Below are 27,620 nucleotides of genomic sequence, written 5' to 3'. Positions count from 1 at the left end.
ACGTACGGCTCCCACATGTCAGAAAAGCAGAGCTGTATGCTGACACAACCATGGACAGCATACAGCTCTTCCCAGCATCTGAATGACCTGGGTCCATAATGATTATGTTTTAATTATATTGTCTATCTTAATTGTCCTTGCCACTCTTAACAACTCAATGTTTTTCAGCACTATTCTCCAAAACCATGGGAATCTGTACATCCCTCAAAGTACATTTTATTACCATTTATGGCTGTGGGAAAATACTACATAACTTCAACACTTATAGATTATCCAATTAATTTCATTTGTAGTTGACTCACGTAAGTGATGCAAAAATGGTATAGACTTCTATACTTGAGCAAACTAAAAAGCTGTTTTCTTCAATTTGATAGAAGTTATCTAAGGAAAACACTAAACTAAAATTATACTTAATGGTGAAATGTTAGATGATTTCCCTGAAAACCAAGAAAAAGATAAGGATGCCTACTTTGTCATTTCTATTGAAAGTCCCACCGAGGGCAGACAGAAGAGAACTAATTAGGGCCCAGATAAAACGGGATGGAAGACAACTTCTACCAGCGATTGTATCACCTTCTATATAACAGATCCTAAGAAAAGAAGCGTTAGCAAGCAAATTCAGTTACATTGTAGCATGAGGTCAGGGCACAAAGTGCACGTTTGCCTGCACACTTGGGATGCGCAATACAAAAGCAATGTTAGCAAAGCAATTACACTGAACACCAAAAAGTACAAAGTATTTAGGAATCAATCTACAAAAGAGTTCAAAGCTAAAGTTATAAAAACACAGCTGAAATTTGCGAATCTTATACACGGAAAGATATAAATGGAAAGATGTCCCACATTTAGGGATCAGCAGATGTCCACTGAGATGACAAAGATCTCCAAGTCTATGTACAGACTCAGCTTGCGCTCTATCAGAATTTTCTGTAGAAACAGAAATGCCATTCTAAGAGTCATCTATAATATCAAGGGTTACAGAAAAGCAGACCAACCTGTAAAAGCAAAGAGACTTCTTTAAAACAATACAAAACAAGTCTGAAAACAGTATGGTCTGGCATAAATCAGCACGGGAGAATGAGGAGCTCGGAGATACACTGATAATAAGAGATGCACCTGTGGTCAAACGGTGTTTGACAGAACTGCTAAGACTACTTACTCAGGAAGAAAAGATGCTCTCTGCGGTAAATGTGGGGAAAACAGACACAGGCAAAACAATGAAGCTGAACCCTTACTGCTCATCATACACCGAGTTTTTAAAAATGGATGAAATAGATAAATAAACATAACAGGGAAAGCTATGTAGCCCTCCTTCATGAGTAGGAGGGCAAGGGAAAAGCTGCCTCTCTGTAATGCAGTACATGTCCAGCAGAGAACAGTGTTATAAAATGTCAGTCTAGCAGCTCTAATCCTGAGCCTCTGGTCTACTGTTCCCATGGAGTGCTTGAAACACATCTGAGGACTGCTATTTCTCTAACACAAACAACAGCCAAAATGTTTGTAAGCAGGAGACCTACCTGATACAGAGCAAGAGAATGTCCATATCTCTGAAGAGGGCCCCTTGATACAGCACCTACGTTCCATATACTGCTTTCTAAATTGTAACTAAAAACAAGAAAACTACATTAGCAAGCTAAAACTCATTTTTAGTTCTTTAATTTGTGTGTGTGTGTGTGTGTGTGTTTCTTCACTTGAATCCAAATTCTCTTTAAATTCTGAAGGATGTATAACTAATAATTTTACAGACCATATTAAAACTTGTTAATAAAGCTTCAATAGAGAAATATCTTCTCTTGCTGGGCAGTGGTGACTGACGCATGCCTGTAATTCCAGCACTTGGAGGCAGAGGTGGGCAGATCTGTGAGTTCAAGGCCAGCCTGGTCTACAGAGTGAGTTCCAGGATAACTGGGATTACACAGAGAAACCCTGTCTCAAAAAAATGAATGAAAATAAAGGAAAGAAAGAACAACAGGAAAGGAATATCTTCTCTTAAAGGTTAACACTTCAATGTACAATATGCAGGACTCAAGAAATGCCTCAGTAGTTACAAGTCCCTGTATGTAACTCTGTATGTACAGAGAACCTGTATGTAACTCCAGTTCCAGGGGATGCAGAGCCCTCTTCTGACTTCCACAGGCCCCAGGAATGCGTGTGGTACACACATACATGTAACCAAATGCTCATACACATAAAACAAAATTTAAAACATTAAAATTTTAAGACTTTAAACAGATACATAAAGAGTACACCATTCACTGCTAGAATTAGTCTAGTTACATTTAATAATTGAATTGGGCTTATAACTTATAAATAATGCATTCTTTGCTTTCAAAATAAAATAAAATCAGCTTTCCTTAGAAACAGATAAAAAATTCTCTCCTTTTTTACAATAGTCATTTGCTTTTAATATTAATGCTTGTGTGTGTGTGTGTGTGTGTGTGTGTGTGTGTGTGTGTGTAAGGAAACAATTCATTAAGCACTACATATTTCCTATGCAGAAATATAACTTATTTGCTAATAATTCTTTTAAGTTGAGCAGATTAAATCTAGTAGTATAGGGGATTTTATACAAGTAAGCTAGTCTTGTAATATGTGACACAAAAGTATCGTTTCTGGAATCTATTGCGTATGAACTGAAGTTCTAAAGCACGCATCTGAAGTGCTTAGGGCTCTGAGCTCCTGCAGTGACAGTGGCCACACTCCACACTGGATCTTAGCTTCTCAAAACAGCCGGCAGGAGCCTGAAGTAGATACTGCTGCTTACAGAGGCCTGTGACCCTGCTACAGGTGAGCTCCCTGATTCCCAAATACTCCAACACCTCCCCCATCCGCTAGTGTTTGTTGTTTCCTTTTGTCTTATTAGATCAACAAACATGTATCAAATTTTGTTACATCGTGACCTCACTTCCCTTCGCGCTAGTAGGCTGCTGCTCCCCAGCTGTCTTCCATCTTCCTTACCCTGACTCCAAAAAGTCTCTTAACCCAACTAACTACTCCACAACCTCACTAAGGTCAACATCTTCAGATCAAATCCTTGGCTGCTCTTCTGCATGGCTTGGCTAATGGCCAGCATTTGACATGGGTGGCATGTTAATCCTCGAACTCTCTCCCCTCTGAAGTCACTGCACTGGGTGGTTTCCCTTTTCAAACTGCTTGCCGGTTTCTCTTCTTCCTCCCAACCTTCTTGTGGCTGGAGTTCAAACTCATTCCCTGTATAAGTCCATTCGAACTAAATCCCCATTTCCACTCTTCTTCCCAAGAGCCCTACGTGTTCTGACTCAAATGGTCAGAGTGAGTCTTCTACAGTGTAAGTCAAAGCCTGCTCAGAACCTCGCACGACTTACCATACACACACACACACACACACACAAACACACACACATACACACACATACACACACATACACACACATACACACACATACACACACACACATAAAGCTTTGATCCTTCTCCATTCCTCCATCTGCCCCCCTCGTCTTCCCCTTTAACTTAACCCTTTCCTTTCATAGACTTCTTAGCAAATTGCATGGCTTCCTGGTGAAGTATGAAACTTATTTAAAATATTCTAGACAGGTATTAAAATTTTTATACAAAACAAACCCCCATGTACAATGACAAATACTTGAGTTAGGGCACTGACTGCAGATAGTCTCAAATTTAGCAACTGTATACTACCCCAGAAACAGCCATTGATACAGTTGAACAGCAGAACTTAATTTGTTATGAAAGCCAAAAAAATAAATACTTACTTCAGAACCATCTGAAAAGAACTGTAGTTAAAAGTATATCCTCCAATCACCCACATGAATTTCCCATGTAAAACTGCTTTATGTGAAGCCCGACCTACGGAAGGGCTGAAGGGTTTAACATTTGGCAAAATCCAGTAAGACTCAGTGGAAGGGACGTTCAGAGAACAATCTGGGCCTGTTTAAAAAAAATCAAGCAACACATTGAATTAAACAAAGATCTTATATTACCAAAACAGATTATACAGATGAAGAGAATCTAATATTCATCATATTTAAAATGTAATATGCATAATAATCTGACTGCACGAGGTAAGTCAAAAGGCTGAGGAAGGAAGACTGAAAGCTCATGGGCAAATTAACAACTCAGGTACATAGTGAGACCCCGGCCCAAAGTCTTCCTTCGTTAAAAAAAAAAGTCTAAGATATAACTTGCAAATAAATTATTAACAAGGGAAATATAATCAGATTTTAGCATGTTCTAATGAATATCATAATGTATACAAAACTTGTTATATCACATGAAATTTCATATTTCCTTTAGTGTGCTTCTATAATATTAAAGTGGGAAACAACATCCTCAAATCCTAGTTTGGTCGATTACGATGTGACCTTAGACCAATCTCGTTACCTTGCCCAGCATCAAGCTTCCATTTATAAAGTGGAAATAAAACTCTATTCACAAATGCTATTAAGTTTTTAATATTTCATAAGAAGTCCATAAAAAATTTATAAATTATAAGCTATTAAAGAAATGTGATAAGGATCACATTATTAAGACTCAAACTGGCTTCAGTAGGTAGGCTCATATATCAGCAAATAATAATAATAAAAACTGTTTGGAAACTATAAAAATTTCATAAAGTAAAAACAAATGTCCAATATATAAAACTGGAGCAGCAACTGTCTCTCACCCAGACTCATGTGACTGGTAAGTCTAGATGTCCTCACCCATAAGATGCAGATGAAGTGATAAATGTCTCTGAAACATGACACGAAGGAACTCACTGTCACTGCACTTCCTGTCGCTGCACTGCACTTCCTGTCATCATACTGCACTTCCTGTTACTGCATTACTTTCCTGTCGCTGTACTGTGCATCCTGTAGCTGCACTGCACTTCTTGTTGCTGTACAACCTATTATTGTGCTGTACTTCCTGTCACTGTGCTGCACTTCCTGCTGCTGCACTTCCTGTCATTGTGCTGTACTTCCTGTTACTGCATTTTCTGTCACTGCACTGAACTTCCTGGCACTATGATGCACTTCCTGGCACTGTGCTGTGCTTCCTATCACTACACTTCCTGTCACTGCACTGCACTTCCTGTCACTGCACTGCACTTCCTGTCACTGCACTGCACTTCCTGTCACTACACTACACTTTCTGTCACTACACTACACTTTCTATCACTGCACTGCACTTCCTGTTGCTGCACTGCACTTCCTATTGCTTTACTTACTATCACTGCGCTACACTTTGTGTCACTGCACTTCCTGTCATGCACTTGTAGCTGCACTGCACTTCCTGTCACTGTACTTACAGATACACGTGTCACAACCTGAGTCCTACAGCAGCACTAGCTGAATCAGGCCTGCATCTGCTTCTTCAGAGCACTGTGTGTATCCTGTGTGTTTCTCACTATCCAAGATCTGTCATTAGCATCACATGACTTAACCTATATCTCGTTACTATTAAAATCACTTGAGGTCGTCACCAACCACAGCTACATAAAACAATAAACCCAACTGATAAATATGTATTCTGACCGCTTCAGGAACTGACCTGGCTGTCCCCTAGTCTCTCCCTCTCCTTAAATCTCCTTATTACTGAAGACAGAACAGTACTGAAATTAAGTCTGCTAGTAACTACACTAGTTTCTAAATGTCAAGATTAATGGGAAGTCAGGCTCCTTTCACTTAAATCAAAAGTATACGCTGTCCCCTTCTATCAACCGCCATTTAAAGGCGATGAAAGTGCTACCCCTGAGACCAAATGGTGATGTGAACGCCCTTCTGCTAACAGCACAAGTTTGGGGCTTTCAGTGGAAGAGCAAACCTCTCACAACATCCCTTTAAACAAAGCCCAACCCATGGCAGAGTGGAGACCTCAGAAAAACATTACCTCTGTTCAGTTCTCTGAAAGCTTAGAAGGGTAAGGAAGGAGAGGAGACAAGTGTGGGGCTGCAGAGGCTGGTTTACAAGGGGAGGAGCAGGGGCGGGGAAAGAAAGTTCCACAGAGTGACCAGCCAGGGCTCATTCGGACTGCAGCAAGCAATCCAGGGCTGACGATGCCACTGATCAGGCTGGCAATGCATCCCAAGGGCTTTGACACCACTCTGATGCAGTAAAAGGACCGGAGATTATGGAAGGAGGTCAAAATACCAGCACTCAAAAGAATCTAAGGGAGATATTATCAATCCCATGAGTGCTTTTAAATGACTCCGCTACAGTCAAAGAAGTGACCGTTAATCTGGTGGGCGCAACAAAAGGACCAGAGGCAAAGCACAGAGACAGACTGAAACAAGAGTTACTCCTTATGATGAAAAAAAAAAAAAATGGATTCCCAATACGGAGTTCACTGATGAAGGTGCTGTTGACACTTTAGGATAACATACAGAATCCACTGATGATGATGCTGTCGACACTTTAGGATGATAAAACGTAGGATACTGCTTGGTTAGTGAAGATGCTTGGGAGGGTGGACACCAGTTTGGAAAAGTTCTGTTCAGGTAAGATGCTTTCAAATGGTATCACAGCAATCAGATTGATCTGCAATCTGACCTCTCAGCCACTTCGGCCTTTACCAGTGACCACTGGTAGCCATGAAACTGAGGCAAGACCCTCCCACGGCAAAAAAGGCTGAGTAACAACACAAGTGACTGTTACCATTTTGTAGCAGTAAAATGTTTTTAATTGAGATTATGCATATTTATAATAGTTTTGTTATACATTTAAAATTATAATTGGGCATGTATACAGTATTGTATAAACATAATCACTATGTGCTCTGGGAACCTAGAAAAAATACACATGACTCACTATATTGCAACATTTATTTCATTACAACCATCCAGAATTAAACTTATAATAACTCCAAGATTATACGCCTTCATTTAATATGTTGGATATATTGTTTTGCTCAAACTAAATAATTGGTCACATGTTTAAAGTGAAATTAATTCCTACAGTGCCTTTCTTATAGCATTTAGCATAACTATATTAATTTGCTATAGCCATCATTTTTCTTTCTTCCACTTATGATTTAACATGTATATGGAAATCTCAAAGTCTCCAAAGAAAAAGAGGAGGAAGAGGAGAAGAAAAGCAAAATGAGAACATATCTTTGAGGAATACTGTCTTTCAACTCCACTGAAAGGCATTTGTTACCAGAGACAACATATTCTGCATATGTACTAGGTTCACAGAAGCAATCACTAAAGTCCTACTGTCTGTTTCAGTGTATTTTAAATGCTCCCAAACTATTCTTACAATAGTTAACTTTACAAACAATGAGTCACATGACTGGTAGTCATCACTCTACATCCTTTCTAAGAATACAATTTAGGTAAATTATGTCATTATAATAATGTCATTATATAAGAGTGTCTGTCTGTCTGTCTGTCTGTCTGTCTGTGTGTTTAAGCAGAAATCTGTGGTCTCCAATGTCCCAATTTTGAGGTGTAATGAGGCTAAAATGAAGTTGTACATGGACTATTCGGCAATTCAGAAACTATTCCCAAGTGATAGCATCATAGTTGGAGCAGAAAAGGGTCACTTCCCCTTGAGCCCCTGAGGCACTCATTCTGAAAATCATTGGTAGTATTGAGATACATGAAATACATGTACATAAAAAGGGTAACTTTAACCTCCTAGAGACCTATTTCTGATCATTACAGCCATCAAGGCTATATACACAGACATTTAAAATAATGAACTAGAAAGGAAAGCATGCCGGTTAACGTTTCTTCTAGGCACAAAAACCAAACTGCCCATTTTATTAGTCTGGTCTCATGTTCACAGAATACCTAAACAGTGTATGTCTAATCTTCAAGTATTATTCACGAATACGAATTTTATAGGTTAATAAAATGCATTAAGCTTGGTTACAAAAAAGATGATTAAATCAAGAGCTATTATCAAGTGTCTACTTACTAAAAAGGAAATGTCACTATAGCATTAGTCCTTAAGAATGCTCTCAGAGCAGGGAGACAGCTCAGTTGTTAAAGTGCCTGCCTTGCCAGCATGAGGCTCCAGGTTAGGGTCACCAGCATCCACCCAAATGCTGACTGTGATGTTGCACATCCATATAACCCAGCCCTGGTCAAGTCTAGCTCATTGATAAGCTCCAGTTCAGGAAGATATCTCCCCTAGCCCATCGCAAAAAATAAAGTAAAGAGCAATCCCATAAGACACCCAGTGTTGGCCTCTGCCCACCACATAGAAACACACATACCCCATAAACACATGCATACACCACATACAAACAATACTATAAGTGAATACAGTTTAATACACTATAGAATTGTCATCTTAGGACCCAGATGTAAATGTAATGTATCTTTCTAAAGAAAATGAAATTAATAACCAGACAGGTTAGTCGGCTTACCCAAAAATAACCCTGTGAGCTGGGATGAGTTTCTTCAAAAATTGAAGTGACCTTGAGAATCATCCACTCTAAGGATTATCATGTTACAGACTGAATGTTTGTTGGTGTTTACCAAAATTCCTAGATGTAAGCCCTAAACCCCAATGTGATGGTTGAGGAACTGTGTGGGATGCACACACGCATGTTCTTGCCAGAGGAAAAGTCAGCAAGAAGGCAACCATCTGTAGCCAGAGAAGATGGCTCTCCCTAGAACCTGATTTTTCTTGTTCTCTAAGACATCCAGCCTCCAGAATTGATAGTGGGCGGAGACTGTTTGGTCACTTTAGCTGTTGCCATTTGCAAGAGAAATATCAACTTGAGCTAGTATATGCACATGACACTCCTTTGCACATCCCACTGACCACCGTGTCCATGCTGGTGATAAGGTTAGACAAGAAATACAGTATGTAGCTGTCAGTCCATGCGTGGGTCTAAAACTCACTGAGCTCTATTTGCAAAAGGAAATAATCAATGCTGGAAACACACCCGTCTCTTCCAAAGAGCAGAACAGCCTCCCTTCTGCTCAAGTGAGTTTGAAACACTCATGTTGCTCTAGCAGAAGCCCAAGGATTCACAAAGTCACAGAGAAGAAAAACCGAAAGCCACTCGATTGATGGAGTTGCTAAGACATATTGCCACATCTTGGAGGCCCCTGTGAAATTTATTATCCTTTACATGTGAACATAAAGTGAATTTGTTGTGTTTTGATTTTTATTTAGTTTAAAAATTATTTTCTTTATCCAATTATTACAAATAAACTTAAGAGATAAATGTTTTCCAAAACACCTTTTTCCTAATGTGACTTAATTAATACTATAAAAATTCTATACACTCAGGACTCTGTGATAGATTACCACAAGTTTGAGCCCAACCTGGACTACATGATGAGTTAATTCCAAGCCAGCCTGAGCAACATTATGAGTCCTGTTTCAAAAGATAGATGAAATAAACAAATTATATTACATAAGAATCAGAAGCAACCAAGAGGTCCTAATAAATCAACAGAGAAGCTGGAGCACATGCACACACGAACATTGTTCATGCTAAAAAGAAATGAGCTGTAAGTCACTGGAACACAAGGGAGAAACTACTACAGAATGCCAAGTCAAAGAAGCTACTCCTTAACCCTACATGCTACATAGTTTCTGCTACAGTCATGCATCATACAACAATGTTTCCATCAACAAAAGACTACATACACACAACTATGGTATCAACAAATGTATCACTTAAGGAGGGCACACCCAGCGTAATTTGTGCACTCAAAACTGCATAACGGTATACTTCTCGGAATATACCAAGCATACTATAAAGACTGCATATCCCATTCAGAAAAGCCAAAACTATGAAGACAGGAAGAAGGTTACTGGCTGTTGAGAGCTGAGGGAAGGAACAGTGAAGAGGCAGAGAACAGGGAGTTTCCAGTCAGAGAAACGATTCTGTGTTATACTGTAAGATGGATGGATGCCATGGTACCTTTAACCTAATATAAACTATGACTTTAGGTAACAGTGACCTATTGATGTAGGTTCACAAGTTTTAATAGAAATCCATTCTGGCAAATGTTGTTGATAAAGGAAGCTATGCTAATGTGGGAGAAGATTTTCTGTATCTTTTTCTCAGTTTTGTCATGAACATAAAACTATACCCCAAATTAAATGTTTTTTAAGTCACAGAACTAGATGAGTCCATAGAAGTGTCTAATCAATTTCACATGTGTGCATCATTCTTTTTGTCAAGTATATATTATGACAAAATTTAAATTATACAATAAAATTGTTTACTTTTCAAAATGACAGACTAGGCATTTTCTAAATTCTTGTCCATTTCAGCTATTGGTTCCTTCAAGTGCTGTCTACAGGAAGAGGGAGACAAGAGCTTTAATAGTGCCTTCTTTGCTTAAAACACACTTCTCTGTGACTTGGAAAATGTCTTCATCAGTAAAAGATTAGAGTGATAGAGAATTAGATGAGCAAGTTCAGAAGGGGAAATCTACTGCTGAGCGGGAATCTCACCATGCAACACAGGAAACTCTGAAGCAAGGGGCCCAGAGACAAACTGAAATGCAGAGATTGGAACCAAGACTTAATCAGGCTCTTCCTGTGTGCTCTCCTAATAAAATGCTACTGTCCAGAGGGTGATGCTCACTACCAGTGTGTGCACACTTGGACTGCTCATGGCTGAAAGTGTGTGCACACTAGGATGGTTCATGCCATGTGGCATGAACATGTGCCAGTGTGTGCACATTTGCACTGCTCATGGCAGCCAGTGTGTGCACACTTGGACGGCTCATGGCTGCCAGTGTGTGCACACTTGGACCACTCATGGCTGCCAGTGTGTGTACACTTGGATGGTTCATGCCTGCCAGGGTGTGCACATTTGCACTGCTCATGGCTGCCAGTGTGTGCACACTTGAACCACTCATGGCTGACAGTATGTGCACACTTGAACCACTCATGGCTGCCAGTGTGTGCACACTTGGATGGTTCATGCCTGCCAGGGAGTGCACATTTGCACTGCTCATGGCTGACAGTGTGTGCACAGTTGGATGGCTCATGGCTGCCAGTGTGTGCACACTTGAACCACTCATGGCTAACAGTATGTGCACACTTGGATGGCTCATGCCCCCATTGTTTCAGCAGAGTGAATAAAGACAGGATTGGCTCCACCTTTTTGGAGTGCTGAGACATACAAGGTTCTAGAGGTTTATTGAGTGCGTTCATGAAATACTATTGAGAATAGAATATAAAAGCAGTAATAATTTTTTAAAAAATTAGAATGGGTGCTATTTTGAATCATGTCTCTGCCATCCTCAGAAAATGAAGCACTACGAAGAGGAAATAATCAAGTAGAGAACAAAAGAAAGGGGCAGATGTTTATAGGGAATATTACAGATATAGTCATCTTTCAAAATTACTGAGATGATGCAGCAATTAAACCTCATGTGGAAAGCACTGTAAATAAACCACATTTCGCTTCCCTGGCTGTACTCTAACTGCTGTTTACATACAACTGTCATTATAGAAAATAAAAATATTTTAGTTTAAATTTTTAAGCTGGAAAAAAAAGCCTCAAAGCATTTTCTGAAGACACAAAATTTGCAAGTGATTAACCACTTAAAATACACATCCCCACCACTAATGGACACTTGAAAGTTTGCACTTGTCATAACCATAAATAATATATTATCAATAATAAAATCCCTTTTGCTAGGAAATCACTGGTACAGTGTGCTTGTGTGGTTCTTAGGTCAGAGAGAACTGTTCTCTGTTTAATATGCCTCTGAATTGTGTAACGTGTGCATCAAACTTCCCTCTGTCAAAAAGTACTCTGTTAGCGCAAAGACACTTCTCTGCAAACACAATCAGCAAATCAGACCTGAACAGATGGTTTCAGGTAACTGCACTTACCCCGTAGTCTAAGTCCACAATGACAAATACGTGACTACAGATGCTTAGGAAACCCAAAACTCTTCAATGTGGTTTAAAGCTGATCTTTAATGACAGACTGAAGACTTTAGAATTCTTTCCCAGGAACCTGACTTTTACAACGAACAGCTAAGTAAACTTCTATTTATTGAAATAGTCTCTGTCCTTTTTTAAAAATAGCCACAAGGGGTCAGTCTCTCCTAAGAAATACATTTAACATGATCCTATACCTGTAAAACTGAATTTATTTTTGCAGTACAGTATATTACCAATCATGAGGTAAGTTTAAATACACCACATAGTAAGACAGGTGAAGTCATCCAGTCTCCGAGGAGTCAACAAAAAGATTATAGAAGATTATAATGATCACATGCCTCCAATTTTAAGTTTAACGTGTAACTTCACTTAATCCCTAAAACAGCATGTGGACAGGTCTTTCCCTATTTTATTTATGAAAATGCAAATAACTAAGAACTTAACTGTTAACCTAAACATACCACCAACAACAACAAAAAAGCCAAAAAACAAAAATACCTGAGACTTGGGTGTGATAACTAAAACGATCCGTGTAGCACTGCATCTGCCATCTCCACGCCGCCCCCAGCTGCCCCCACGCCAACCCCACGTCAATCCCACGTCAACCCCACGTCAATCCCACGTCAACCCCCGCCATCCCCATGCTTCCCAGCGCCACATGCTTACCTTGCCAACTATCGTTGCAAACACAAAGTTTTTCTCCTGTTAGGTCACAGTACCCATGATCTGGACTCCCACAATTGGCTCTACAGTAAGGAATGTCACACGCTTCCCCTTTCCAGTATTTGTCGCATTCACAATACACTTGACTCGCAACAGAGACACTGGTTGTACACTTTCCATGACCAGAGCAATTGTTAGGACAAGAATTGATTCTGTAAAACATAATTCACAGGCTCAAATATCATTCGTATGTGAAAATTCAAGAAAATTTAAAATGAATTTTGGGTCACTTTCGTAGGCTTCGTTTTCTCTTTTGTGTTAATTAATTAAAACACAATTTCCCAGCGTGGCTCCAGCTCTTTGTTTCTGTAACCCGTTTTTAGAGACAGGGTCTCTCAGTCTGTAGTCCAGGCTGCTCTCCTGCCTCCACCTCCCAGGTTCTGATCTGTCATTACACTGCCTCCATGCCTCTCATCTCGTTGTTACTTATCTGCTGAGTCTTAGTTCATTCACTAGATGTCTTCTGCTAACAAAACTCTGATCTCAAGGACAACACTCAACTTCTGAAGCAACTGTACAGTTTGAAGCGTGATGTACATAAAGAAGTAAATAAATATTCTGAATATATATGTTAAAAGGAGACATTTTAAACTCCTGAAACCTAAGAGAACCAAAAACGTACTTAGTTCTAACACTGTAAGGCACAGGCCTCCACTTACACAGTCACAGATGTGTTTTAACGCCCTTAACTGTTTACATTCTGCTACACATTTACTTCTGCTGTGTATACACATCTGGATACAATGTAGTATGAGGAGATCCCATAATAAACTGCTGATTTAAAGGTATTTCAAATACTTTATTCCTGGCCAAAAAAAAAAAAATTCTCATTAGCAATTTCTATCTTCTTGAAGAAAGCAAAAGAATTGACAAATGACTCTGTGGTCATTTCTCTAAAAGCATCTGAAAGCACCTCTCTCATTACCTCACCCCTGCACGTCTAGATATAAAAGGGTTTTAATGAAATTAAACATGGTAAGGGACTACAGAGATGGTTCAGTCACTGAGAGCAATGGCTATTCCTCTAGGGCACACATGCACAGGTTCAATATCCAGAACCCACATAGAGACTCACACTGTCTGTAACTCCAGTTCTAGGAGATGCAATATCTTTTGTAGGCACTATGCATGCATGTGGTACACAGATACACACACACACATACGTACACTCACACCAAAAAAACATATAAATAAAATTTAAAATATTTTAAATAAGTAGAAATAAGTATGCTGAAAAAAATCAAAGGGGACACAAACTCCTGAATAAATTCAGAAGCTACAAGTAGCTGAATAAAATATGAAGCCAAGGTAAGACCAGAAAAAAGATAGAAATATTGGAAAAAATGAATCAGAAATTGCAGAATGAAAAACTCAATAAGTCAAATTTAAAAATGTCAGCATGCCAACAGATCAGGTAGAGTACCAGATCTCCAGGGCTCAACAATGAGGTAGCTGAAATCAAACATTCATAAAACCATAAAGGACCTATAAACAGAGCATGCAAGACCTGTAGGATATCACTTTCACACAAAACTTCCAAATCATGGTCATAGAAAGTAGAAACTAAAAGCATAGGAAATACACTTACTAAAATCATAGCAGAAAAACTCCCAAATATATGAGGAAAATGGCTATCAGATATAGGAGGCATGCAGCACTCCAGTCAGGACCAGAGAAGAAGCCCTCATCTCAAACACAGGCAAAGTACTAAGTGTACAGGAAAAGTACTAAGTGTACTGGGAAAGTACTAAGCATACAGGAAAAGTACTAAGTGTATTGGGAAAGTACTAAGCATACAGGTAAAGTACTAAGTGTACTGGGAAAGTACTAAACATACAGGTAAAGTACTAAGTGTACAGGAAAAGTGCTAAGTGTACAGAAAAAGTACTAAGTGTACAGGAACAGTACTAAGTGTACAGGAAAAGTACTAAGCATTCAAGAAAAGCACTAAGCTTTCAGGTAAAGTACTAAGTGCACCAAGCTAAGGATACGGCAAGCTGCCTGACAAAAGCATTGAGTCACATATACAGACACTAATCAGAATCACGTGGACTTCTCACAAGACCTGCACAGTAACACAATCTCTTAGAGACAGGAACTCAGCAAAACTGTCCATCCTAACTGAAGAAGACAGAAAGTCTTCGTGATAAACAGATGCTAAAAGACCCCATGGGGTGCATGAAGGAAAATTCGTAAAGAAATCACACACTGACATGATATTAACTAAGGGAATAATTCATCAGGACCGAATTATTATATCAAGAAGCAAATCCAGCCTCACAAGACAAACACTGTTGGATGTAAAGACATAGACTGACGTCAGCACAGTAACAAGAGGTGATGCCAACACCCCACTCAACAACACAGACCACCCAAAGTCCAGCGAATACTTATCAGACTTAAACAACATTATATACATCAAATGACTTAACAGACATCAGTCCTACCCTGGCTAAACACTGCAGGCCACACATTCTTCTCAGCAACCCATGGAAATATTCTCTAGAAAGAACCACATTGTAGAACACAAGGCAAGTCTTAACAAATAAACTGCAACAATTTCTCACAGTCCCTCTAATCACAGAGGGATGAAAAGAAACCAACCAAACACTGAAAATATACAAATTCATAAAGACTGAGAAACAGACTCCAGAATGAATTTTTAAACTCAAATCAAAATGAAAACTCAGTATAGCAGAACCTATGCATTAAAATAAACATGATTATCAGAGATAAACCTAGTTATAAATATCATTGAATAAAATCACAGAAATCTCTATTTAAAAAACGCAATGATGGAACATGAAGTCTTAAAAAAAAACAAGAACAAACAAAAGTCAAAATCAGTAGGTGGAAAACACAGTTAAGTCTCAAGGAAGAAACTAACAGGACAGAAATGAACAACAGAAAGAAGGAAGAGACTAGGGTGGGTTCTTCAAAGGGGTGAGCAAGACTGGCAAACCCTTAATGAAACTAATCAAATAAAGGCAGAAGACTCAAACTAATACAGTTAGAGGTAACAGACAAAGTGGTACAATAGACACAAATGATGTCCAATCCATCACTGGAGCTTGTCTGAAAACCTATAGTCTAATAAACTGGAAGAAATCGGTAACTTCTGGAGACCTACCAAAATTAAATGAAGACTGCAGGAACAGTTTCAACAGATCTAAGACAAGCAACAAGACTGAGCCCCAGTGTCCCAGTGAGAAGTCCTAACCCGAGATGGATTAACTGTTGAAGTCTACCCCACCTGTAAAGAGGTAAAGTCACGTTCTCAAAAAATTCCACAGGTAGTAAGTTTTGTACAAAGTGTCAGACACATAACAGATTTTCAATGATCATCTTCCTGATTTTAAAAGATACAGCGGTACAGCCAAGTAGTTTATCTCCCATGCCTTAATTTCTCTAGTGTAACATGGGTTTCTTCTCTTGGTGAAACTGTTGTAAAAGAGATGGAATTCCATAATTTAGCTATAGCCCCTAGGATGTCCCTGGACAGAGGGACAGTCAGACCTTAATTTCTAGACCTCTTCAAGCTAAAAGTAAACTACATTAGAGCACAAAATGGCAGTGCAGGGCTCCGTGCCATCCCACATACGTGTTGCTATACATGTAAACCACTCTAGCGCTGCTTTACTCAATCATGTACCATAACGATCTTAAATTTGTAACTAACGTTTCAACTGTACAACCTGCTGCAAGACACGCCAGACTTGAAAACTATCATAAAATCAGACTTAGAGGACAATCTGTGGTATACTGCTAATATATCAGGTTGCTTAGACAAAGATCCTATAAAGTTGAAATTTAATACACTGACCTATTCCATGTATATAGGACACTCATATAGGTGAGGCATGTTTTTCTCGGTGAGACTGAACAAATACTCACGAATAAAAAATGTTGAAGCCAGTTAGGTTATATGCAGCATCACTGAAAAAGTGGAGCAGCGCGTAGCCAGATGTCGTGACCACCTCAGGCACTGTCTCGTTACCCCTCACTTCAGGAACAATCAAGCCACTAAAGGAGATCAGAAACGAGAAATGTGGGGATTCACTGTGACTGTGCACAGAAAATATGCTCAAAAACATCATCCCATTCAGAGCACACGCACACACGTTAGGGCAGGAAAACAAATACCAACCTTACACATTTCTATACTGCCAGGTCTACTGCTAATAACACACTAACACACACTTTCAAACTGCCTCTCCTCCTCCTCTTGATCCTTCTTCCCTCTTCTTCCCCTCCTCCTCCTGAACTTCCTCTTCCTCTTGCTCCTCCTCCCACTGCTCTTCATTCTCTTCTTATTCTAACCCCCTTTGGAAATGTCCCATTTCTCCTCCTTATTCTGCTCTCCATCCTGTGACAATGGCTACACAAGGGCTCCTGACTTGAGTCATCGCTAAGGCTTCATTCTAAGCCGCCTTAACATTGTAGCAAGTAGTTGGAAAAAAGTAGCTTTTTTCTTCCCCTATGACTCCAAACAGTAATGAAGCCAGAAGAAATATTCTAGACCAGTTTCTGTGATTACAATGAAATATATTTAAAACTGTACATTAACAACACAATGATCTAAGTGCCAGACACTTTTAAAGTACTTTTGATTATCTGAAATTCTGCCTTTTACTGTATTAAAGCACAAATATTTCCAGACAAATATTCATCTAGGTCAAGTAGCACACAGCAGAAACATGCTGAAAGGCTGGGGAGTAAATGTACAGAGGCTCCAAGAACCAGATGTTTCTTTGGCTGGTTAGTTGGATGCATTTTGTGTGTGTGTGTGTGTGTGTGTGTGTGTGTGTGTGTGTGTGTGTGTGTGTTTTGTTGTTGTTGTTATGTTTTTGTTCGGTTCGCTTTTTGTTTTTCTGGATTTTTGTTGTTGCTGTGTTTTTGTTCAGTTTAGTTTTGTTGGTTTATCTCAGATAGTCTCATACTGCAGCCCAGGTTGACCCTGAACTCATAATGATTACAGAGGTGAGCAAACATACCCAGCTTTGATACAGCCCTCTTTCTCCCTGTTCATCTGAAAAACTACATTCCTCATTTTAGAGCATTTAGCCTCTCTAAATATGTGAAAACATACGATTGAATAAAGAAGTTGACAAATTGTATGTTGTGAATTAGTGGATTCCTGGTTTCTATTTAAATTCATTCATTTTTTATTTAAATGAATTTGATTTAAATTCATCAAAGAATTTTTTCCCTACACAGCATACAACCGGATTTAAAGGTTCCCTGTAGAATCACCACAATCTAGCTACACGGCCTTTCCATCATTGGATGGTTATTTTATATACTTTAACCATCAAAACTCTGTACCTTCAGGCCCACTTTGCTGCTATATATGTTTCTTTAGAATATTATAAAATAGAATATTAAGGTATATCTTCTACATTTGACTCCTGAGACTCACCTCTGAGACTTTTTTCAGGTTTCGCACTTCTCAAAACACTAAAGTTTTGCCAAAGTTAAAGTAATATTTAGACATCAATGGGAACTGAATTCCCTCAAACAAATCACATTTGATAGAAAAATGAGATCCAAAAGATGTTCTATTTTCAAATACAAATTAAAAAGTAAACAACCCCTGACTTTATTGCATCTACTAGGTATAATGGGAAAAAAAAAAAAAAAAAAAAAAAAGGACAGGTTTTAAAAGAAGGCTGTCAACAGAGTTTGCTTTCTATAACGTCAGTCTTAACTTTACAATATACGTGTGTTTCTCACAGTTGGATTATATCTGTTGTGTATTTTGTAAAAGGAGACATAAAACTAATGTCTCTTCACTCCTCTGAGGCTTAGGAAACAAAGAGGGAGAGAAAAGAATGTAAGAGCCAGAGGAAGTGCTGGGGTTTGCTTTGTTTTTATAGCTATTTCCTCCAAATTAAGAAAAAAACAAACAAAACTACCCCCCAGAGGGACAGTGTAGGCCTAGAAGACTCAGGAAGCCACTGACACACGAGGCTCAGGAGCTCAGAAGAAAAGGCTGAGAAACTCTGAAACTTGTCCAGCTGTCTACATGTTGGGCAGGGAAATCGGAGGATGCAGTTTTTGTCACTTATCCACTGTGGGAGGTTTCTCAGGGGTGCAAGTACCTTTCAGTCACGCTTACCTTATAAGTGACCTTTCACCCACATTCCTGCAAGCTAACCCCAACAAACTCCTTCATTCACTAAGCTGAACTTGTACAAAATCATCTCTTTGCTGTCACCAGTACCCAGTCAATGGTGAATACATATTTCTAAATAACTCCTCAGGAGGTTTTGTGCCAAGTCCGCTTGGCTATGTAAGGAACAGTATGGCATAGTTTCCTCCCCAAGGAACAGAGCCAGAAGGGCATAAGCCTCCACTAGTGTCAATGGTGTGGGTATAAGGATTGTTTGTACAATAGTGTACGTATTTTCATGTTCCTTCTTCAAGGAATGTCTCCTCTGCCAAGGTTAATGACTCCATAATAATCAGAGACAGCATGAGTCTGGGAAGTTAGGGTGTGTCTAATGTCTCAGCAAAATGGTAAATGCTGAGACCTTCAGGACAGCCCTTAAGGCTGTAGGAAAAACCACTAAAATCGTTGAGTACAAAAATACATAATTTCCCTATATACAAAAAATGTAAGGATGCAACATCAATTGTATAAGGAGTTTCAGAAATCTAAAGAAACAGAGACAGCTGCACTATGAGCCAGCTTGTCAGAAAGATACTAAGACAGGCAAATACAAATGCAGGCACCTTCCTGAGTTCAAGGTCAGCCTAGGACAGAGTGAATTTTGGTCCAGAAGTGCTCAGAATGGTAATTCCAAGGTGGCATCTCAGCTTCAGCTGTCTAATTGTCTGTGCTTTTGCTTGCTGTGTCTTCCTAAGAATAAAGGGGCTGGAGTCACAGGATGATGATCCATGGGATAATCAAAAGAGAACCTGGGGTAAAGACTGGATTGATATGTAGAATAAAAGACTAGCCTGTTGGTCTGCAAGAGATAAGCTATCCAGAGTTTTTAGACTAGCAAGAGAAAGCTGTCTCGAGCAGAATACAGAGAGAGAACCATCTGGAATGCCATCTTGAGCAGAACATAGGCACCCACATCAAGCAGCTGAAGGCTACTTATCACCCCAGCTGGAGGGGACCAGACCCCTCAGGCCTCCATAGGCCTATAAGCTCATCCATATACCCGCAGGCAGGCAGGCAGGCAGGCAGGCAGGCAGGCAGATATACATATAGATACACACACACACACACACACACACATTTCTTAAATCTTTTTTAAAGCAATGAATGAGAAAGGGACCTCCATCTATTATACAACATACCAGACAGTTTGGATGAGTCCACATTATAACAAAATCCACAGAGTAAATCAACTATATACGATCAAAACCAATCTCCTTAAAATAATACCAAGCTGACACCTAAGGATGAGCCCAGGCCATACAGAGCCCATTTCTCTTTCTTCACAGTTGAAAACCAGATTTTAAGGCCTAAAGGAGTGTCAAAAATTTTCCAGAGCTCAGGACCTTACTTTGAACTCAGACCCCAACAACTAGAGGCAGGGAAGGTGAACCACTGTGTGTCAGGCCCTCCACATTTCGTCCTTAGGTCTGAGCTATCTCAACTCTTGCTTTAAGTTGAAAGTGAGCTGCTGCTGATGATTCCAGTTACTTCCTGCAGGAATACATCTTTCCAGACCTAATTTGTTGCTACATACAATTTTTCCAAATTCAATATCCAACACAAATTTGCCCAGCACCAGAATGGGGTAGGGTGTTAGAAATAAAACTTGTCAATTACATATTGTAAAATGGCTTCATATTGTAAAAATGTCTTGCTGACGGAATAAAATCTAATTTCTTAAGGGTGGTGTATCAGGAATGAATCACTGTTTCAGTGACTCAAGAATCAAGGTCAAGAATTATGTTACATGGACTCCATCTGACTCCGTCAATTACCAGAGAAAAATTCGGGGCAACTCACAGAATCTTTCAGTGCTTCAAGCTCCATTTGCATAGTGGTAAGAGTGCAATGTGAGAATTCAATGAACCGACAACATAAATCCTTACAGTCCACACTCAGCAGACGTTACTACTATGCACAGTTTATTTAAGACTCACCTCCAGGATAGTCTTCACATACGCTATTCTAAAGCTACCTAAAATTGCTTAACATTTTCTTACTGCCTATACAGTCATCCCTGCTTTTCTGTCCCTCAGATGTTCTATCTGGAACTATACTTCATCTCTTATTCTATTACTCATAACAAAGTTCACCATGAACGACAATGACAGTTAATTGTCAGAAATGATATATTATTCCTCTTTCATTATGGGACTATACATAATACATATGGGAAATGTGTTTTCATGGATAAATATTGTGTAGTTTAAAAAAAAAGTAGGGGCAGCTTTTGCTGCTGGGTTTTTTTTGCACATGATCTTCAAATTCCTAAAATTTCTGGAGTGACAAACTGTCTTTGCTATTTAGAGTAGGTCTTGGTGGTCTCTGTCAATGGGTCCTTTCATCGTGGGATCTAAAGCTACACTTCAGGTTCTGGATGGTCACTCCAACTAAGTTACAATGCGATTAGAGAGCTGAAGTCATCTGAGATCAACCTGACTTAATACTGGAGGACAGAATAAAGATTTGTATTCAGCCTTCTCATGGCCAGTGATTCAACCAAGTCTACTCAGCAAACCAACTCCAGACACCTGAAACTCGGGGGCGTCTCCAAGTATAGCATGCACTTATGCGCTAGGCGGATGCATCTAAAGATGCAACACTTGGTGTTTGCCATCCTTCCCAATCTCATTCCATGCTCCTCTGTGGTGGTTTGTATATGCTCAACAATGGTTGTGGCACTATTAGGAGGTGTGGCCCTGTTGGAGTAGGTGTGTCACTGTGGTTTTGGGTTTTAAGACCCTCATCCTAGCTGCCTGGAAGCCAGTATTCTGCTAGCAGCCTTCAGATGAAGATGTAGAACTCTCAGTTCCTCCTGCACCATGCCTGCCTGGATGCTGCCATGGTCCTGCCTTGATGATACTGGACTGAACCTATGAATCTGTAAGCCAGCCCCAATGAAATGTTTTCCTTGATAAGACTTGCCTTGGTCATGGTGTCTGTTCACAGCAGTAAAGCCCTAACTCACTCTCTCTTTAGGATAGTTTCAACTTCTACTCTTAATAATAAGAACTTTAGCCACAAATGCAGCACTTTGATGAGTTCTATGAACCACTCTTGAAGATTCTCAACTATTAGGAAGCATGGGTTACCTGAATTTATGGCCAAACAGAGAGAAAGACAGGAACCTCCAACTTCCCAACTGGTATTGACAGTGAGGACAGGTTTGGTACCCTTCCTCCAGCAGGCCTGAACCCATCAGGGACCTTTGCCTTGTTCCTCACCATATCCTCCAGGATTATAACACTCTCTGGTATTTGAGTAGGTTGTTAAATGGTATAAATGCCCGTGTAAATGGCTGAGTAAAAAATATAGTATAATTATAATTAAATGATTTTTCTTAGCAAAGTAGAGTTAAACAGTATGTGCTTCTGAGTTGAGGTTGAAATCCTAACCCTGGCTTATCACCTACTAGAAGTAAATAAATGGTTTCTCTTAGTCTCCATTTTGTCAAGTAGGGGATAATAGAACTTTACCCAGATTTCTTGGAGGTTTAGGGGACATCTAAACTGTCAGCCACAAAGCGTCACCTCAAGTAGATATTCAATAATCTTGAGTTTTCCGTGCCCTCAGTATCTGAGCACCTTGAGAAAAGGGTTTATTTGGCTTACATATTTGAAATCATAGTCCTCTGAGGAAAGTCAGGCAGGAACTCAAAGTGGGCAGGAACCTGGAGGTGGGAACTGCTGCAGAGGCCATGGAGCAGTGCTGCTTACTGGCTTGCTCCTCATGGCTTGCTCAGCCTGCCTTCTTATAGAACCCAAGACCACCAGTCCAAGGCAATGCTACCACTTAAAATAGGATGGGCCCTCCTATGTCAATCACAGATTTAAAAACTTTCCTACAGGCCAGAATATAGCCCAGTCTTATGGAGGCATCTTCTCAACGGACGTACCCTCCTCTCAGATGACCACAGATTGTGCCAAGCTATTGGAAAAGTAGCCAGTACACTCAGGATAGGTACCAGACATGCTTGATGATGAACTGTTTCCAGTGCCATCTTCACAAACTAACCCCATCCTGACAATTATCTCAGGAAAGATTCCTTTAGTAACAGGAAAAAGTTGGTTAAAATTTGATAAATGAATGTGAAGTCATTGGATAAATGAAAAAGATACAGACACCTAAGTAATAGTCAGTTAACAATCCCATAAAATTAATGATAGCAAAATGGTATCCTATCAAATGTGTAAACCCACTATCTTATTTATAATAAATTTTCTTACATCATAATTACTCTCATCTCTATCTGGTGTCCTTAAATTACTATTTCTAACTTTGTTTTTTTTAATGTTCAAAAAAGTCAAAATGGAAGTTCATATGGTCAAGAGCTCAGTGGTTGAGAGTGTTAGTTGTTCTTACAGAGGACCAGAACTCAGTCCCCAGAAACTCATTTGAGGTGGCTCACAACAGCCAGCTCCAGGGGATCTAATGCCCTCTTCTGGCCTCTACATGCACATGCTCTTGTGCACGCATGCACGAACGCACACACAGACACAGGCAGACACACGCACGATCAATAGATAGATAGATAGATAGATAGACAGACAGATGATAGATAGATACATAGACACACAGACACACACAATAAATGATTGATAGATAGATAGATAGATAGATAGATAGATAGATAGATAGAAAGATAGCTAATAGATTTTTTTAAAGAAGTTCTAAAAGTATTTACAGCAATATCACAGACTAAATACCTACTACTATCACAGAATAAATACTACTTAGTACAGGTTCACTCTTAAAGTCATGAATTATAGAATCATAAGATAAAATAGGAATACCAGCCCTTGAATGTTTGCCCAACAGATTTTCAAATTACTAATGAAGACAGTGAAAAGAATACTTCAAATTAAAATCACTGTGGGAACAAGCTTCAATCTATGCTCAAATTTTCAACATTGATAAACCAAGAGAGATATGGCATAATAACCTAACAGGCAGCATGTCAGCATCACGCTGGCTAAGTTGAATACAAAATCTACATGTTTATGCTTTTTCTATATTTCATGTGTTTTCCGCCTACTCACAGCTTTTCAATGACACAGTATTATTTAAAAGTTTAAATTGATATTACAATGCTATGACATCAAAATTAATGTCCTGATTATATGACTTATAAAATATTATGAAGTAACTAAGATTTTCAAACTTCTGTGAATTGTAAAAACACTTCCTTTATTAAACCCTTACGCCAAGTATCTATGTTTTCAGAATTCAAAATTTGCTCAGTTCACTAACACAGAAAGACAACCATAAAAAATACAAATCTCTGCTTATTTGTCAGCCTGAACTCACCCAAATATCTCTAAACAGATTTATGAAAACATATTTAAACCAACTTAAAGGAAAAAACTAAATACAGTAGAAATAAAAAGTATTTATAATGACGTCTAGAGTTCCTGCAGTGTAGATTTTATTCATCTGTCATATTAACATTACTGAACTTACGTTGTCATAGTGCACAAAAGGTATTATAACAATCCTTAAAATCCAGTCATCAATGACCACCATAAATGCAAGTACAAGGCAATAGGGTGGACTTCAAATAAAAAATATTTTTACTTCCCTACAGCTGCTGATTACGCTCAGCGTGTAATCAGAATTACTCACCTAAGCACAGCTACAAGAGGTGCATATATTGAATCTCCATCATAAACATACATATGATCCCAGCTGCATTCTGTAGCAAAGTGGTTGAATCTTAACCTTAACACTGCATTTGGACTGAAAGAAAAAATTAAAGTATCTTTAAATTCGTATGTAATATATAAAATATAATATTTTTAGAATTAGACATAGTTATTTTATTTAAAATCTATTTCAGATATTTTTCTACAAATCATTAAATCACTAAGAAAAAACTGATATACTGTCAAGATATAGGTTTCAAAACACATGTATCTTTTTCTTAAAAATTCAGTCAGCAGTAAAATTCAGATGTTATTTACTTGATTAAGGCAGAAGTTATATACTTCGTGTATTTTTTTTTGAAACCATATTAAATTAAATGCTAACATGAATACCTTCTATCACATCAAGTTATACTTGAATAAAGTTGGTTACAAAAATTCAATACTCAGAGGCAACGATTCTCATTGATACAGAACCTTTAAGTGAAGGCATTGGGTTCTTTCGGTTTTTTTTTTTTTCTCAATGGTAATACACACCAAAGAGCAAAACAATTAAAGTAAGATGACCGGTAAGGAGCAGACATAGCTGCTGTGATTCTAAAGATTTTAAAGTCATCTGAAAAGCATTGCTTTCCAAATACAGTCATACAATAGTACCAAAGCATCCCTACCAATTCATAATAAAGTGTAAGTAGCCAGAACACCTCACTCTGAAAAGGAGCCAAGGTTAACAACCATCCCGTCTACAAAATGTTATGAAAAGATTCCTAAAAGATCCTTAGCACAATACCATTTCTTGAGAAGACTATCAGAATTAAAATGCTGGAAATAGTAACCAGTGGCATAAGCCAGCATGGCATACCTTTATACTTTCTGCAGAAAGTGCAAACTTCCAACAAGATGTTTTTCAAAAGCCATGAGGCCTAATGTGTTTTGTTCCCACAATAAATGTAATTCAAAAACAAAATACATGTTTATTTATTACACCATTAATGGAAAGTACTATGGTTTACATTCTTATACGTCATAAAAATTATGCATATGCTCCAGTAAAAAGCAAGGAAATGAAACATATAGCTACTGATTTTACCTAATGCTTCGGCATTAGACACTGCTTCAGCATCTCAGGATAAAATCAAAGTATTGATCTCAAATTGTATACTTACTAGCCTTCAATTAGCCATGTACACTTTGTTTTATATTTATAGTTAATTGGACCATCTGTTAAATATCCAGAAGGTTCTGTTAACCTAAAAAAGAAAAATCAGGAAAACAATTACCTTAAGGTAGCATTAAGTCATGCAGAAAAATTCAAAGCATTAGGCCAAAACAATGAGACGTAACAGTTTACAAATTGGAGGCTATATTGACAATCTAAAACGATTCCGTCTCTACAACTGAAAAGAAATTGTCAAATTTCCTCAAATTGGATAAACCACGACCATTTCAACTGACATCATAGGAAAAGTCAGTGAAAAACTGAACATTTTACTGACGGGTTCTATGTTGACAAAATGTTGACGAGGTTAAATTTTATCTTCACTAAAATTAGGCTCTGGTGCAAGGACAATCAAATGGCCTCTGAGTGGCACAGACAGACAGGGTTGCATCTCAGAGTGATGGCTGCACGTGATTTGGGGGTGATGGCTGCACGTGATTTGGGGGGGTGAGGGCTGCACGTGATTTGGGGGTGATGGCTGCACGTGATTTGGGGGGGTGATGGCTGCACGTGATTTGGGGGTGACGGCTGCACGTGATTTGCGGGTGAGGGCTGCACGTGATTTCAGTGCGCCACAATCGCTACGCAGCCGTAAGATACGTCAGAGTCCAATGCCCATTTTTATCAACTTCTCTTGACTGCGTTACTTTTGTACACAATCTCTGCCAATTTTAAAAATAAGAGTGTATCAAAATGTTTTATTTTTCTGTCTATACCTAAACCATTAGAAAAACTTTTTTCAGAATCTTAAAATATTAAAATTAAATATTAATATTAAAATTTTAGATGCACTTCACTTCAAGACAAATTAATTAAAATTTTCATTTAGCCTTCATATGTATATAGACATACGTCACAGGTAACTGGCCTTTTGCAGTCACATAAACAGACATATACATATATATACCCTGATGTCAGGGTCATAATCTACTTTTAAATAAAATTAAATCTAGTATATAGAGCCTTAAAAACATTAGGAGATTAAAAAAAGGTTGACAAGCCAGTCAATACTAATGTTATCTGAAAGACTTTCACAACTCCAACAAATGGGTTTGGTAATAAAAATGCAAATTTATGCTTAGAAAAAAATTGATGAGCTACAGACAAATCTCTATGTTCTCAAGATAACAAACATGTTCTGTATAGCAAGTACTACAATAAGTGGATAATAGATCACTTTATTTTAAAACCTCAAAAACCCAGTAAAGTAGTTAACAATTCCATAGTACAGATGAGAAAAACAAAGTACAGCTTAAATAAGAGGCTAGTTAACGTATTCTAATTTTTCACTTCCAATAATAGCAGATGAGGTAATCCAGACAGATGCCCCTCATACTAACTTTAAAAGTGGAATAATTTTTAAATATTCCAAGTCTGATCAGCAACTGTATCTAGTGACCACGTCAAGGGCCAGAAGTCACGTGTTCTTCAAGAGGAGCCGAGCACAAAAAACTGCTTTGGGGCTGGAGATTTCTCAGTCTCACAGAAACTGCCCAAAAAAGAGTGTGTGCTTGTGAGCCCAGCCTGAGGAAAGATGAAGACAAAAATGGGAAGCAAAGCCCAAAGCAGAAAGGCACATCAGAGTGCCACATGATACTTCTGACATGGGAGCAATTGCTTGTTCTTTGAGTAATGGTATACCAGCACTGTGATGACTGATATTGGTTGTCAACTTAACTACATCCTTAAGTGACTAAAGCCAAGCCCCTGGAGCACCTGGGAGGGACTTTTCTTGGCTGGATTATTTGAAGTGGAAGACCCACCCTTAACCATCTGAGGTCAGAAGACCCACCCTAAATGAGTCACATGTTCTGGTGGCAGGGCACATAAAGGACATGGGAAAAGGAAGGTCATCCTTTCTCTCTGCTGTCCCTCATTCTCACTGGCAAGCTCATCTATCCTGACCCTTTAATTCTCTGGTGTCAGAATCCACTTCTTCAAGGTTCCAACGTGGACTGAAAACTGACTGATCTCTAGGCCCTCCCTTGGACTCCAGCACCAGACTGGGT

The 27,620-nt window shown here is 38.8% G+C and overlaps 1 protein-coding gene across 3 annotated transcripts in view; it reads right to left on the bottom strand.

Annotated features, from left to right (window-relative positions):
- Positions 1-27,620, bottom strand: part of Atrnl1 (attractin like 1) — a 539,822-nt gene that overhangs the window by 496,760 nt on the left and 15,442 nt on the right. For all 3 annotated transcript variants that reach the window (XM_034499803.2, XM_034499812.2, XM_076925810.1), the window contains exons 2-7: positions 25,559-25,642; positions 24,373-24,486; positions 16,473-16,601; positions 12,522-12,730; positions 3,753-3,927; positions 1,518-1,605 (exon numbers count right to left, since the gene is read on the bottom strand). In XM_034499803.2, the coding sequence (XP_034355694.1) occupies positions 1,518-1,605; positions 3,753-3,927; positions 12,522-12,730; positions 16,473-16,601; positions 24,373-24,486; positions 25,559-25,642 (799 nt within the window). The remainder of the gene's footprint in view (positions 1-1,517; positions 1,606-3,752; positions 3,928-12,521; positions 12,731-16,472; positions 16,602-24,372; positions 24,487-25,558; positions 25,643-27,620) is intronic.

The sequence above is a fragment of the Arvicanthis niloticus genome, chromosome 1 (genome assembly GCF_011762505.2).
Source record: "Arvicanthis niloticus isolate mArvNil1 chromosome 1, mArvNil1.pat.X, whole genome shotgun sequence".
NCBI lineage: Eukaryota > Metazoa > Chordata > Mammalia > Rodentia > Muridae > Arvicanthis > Arvicanthis niloticus.
The sequence above is the reverse complement of the archived record's forward strand: the minus strand, read 5'-3'. Positions and strand labels throughout refer to the sequence as shown.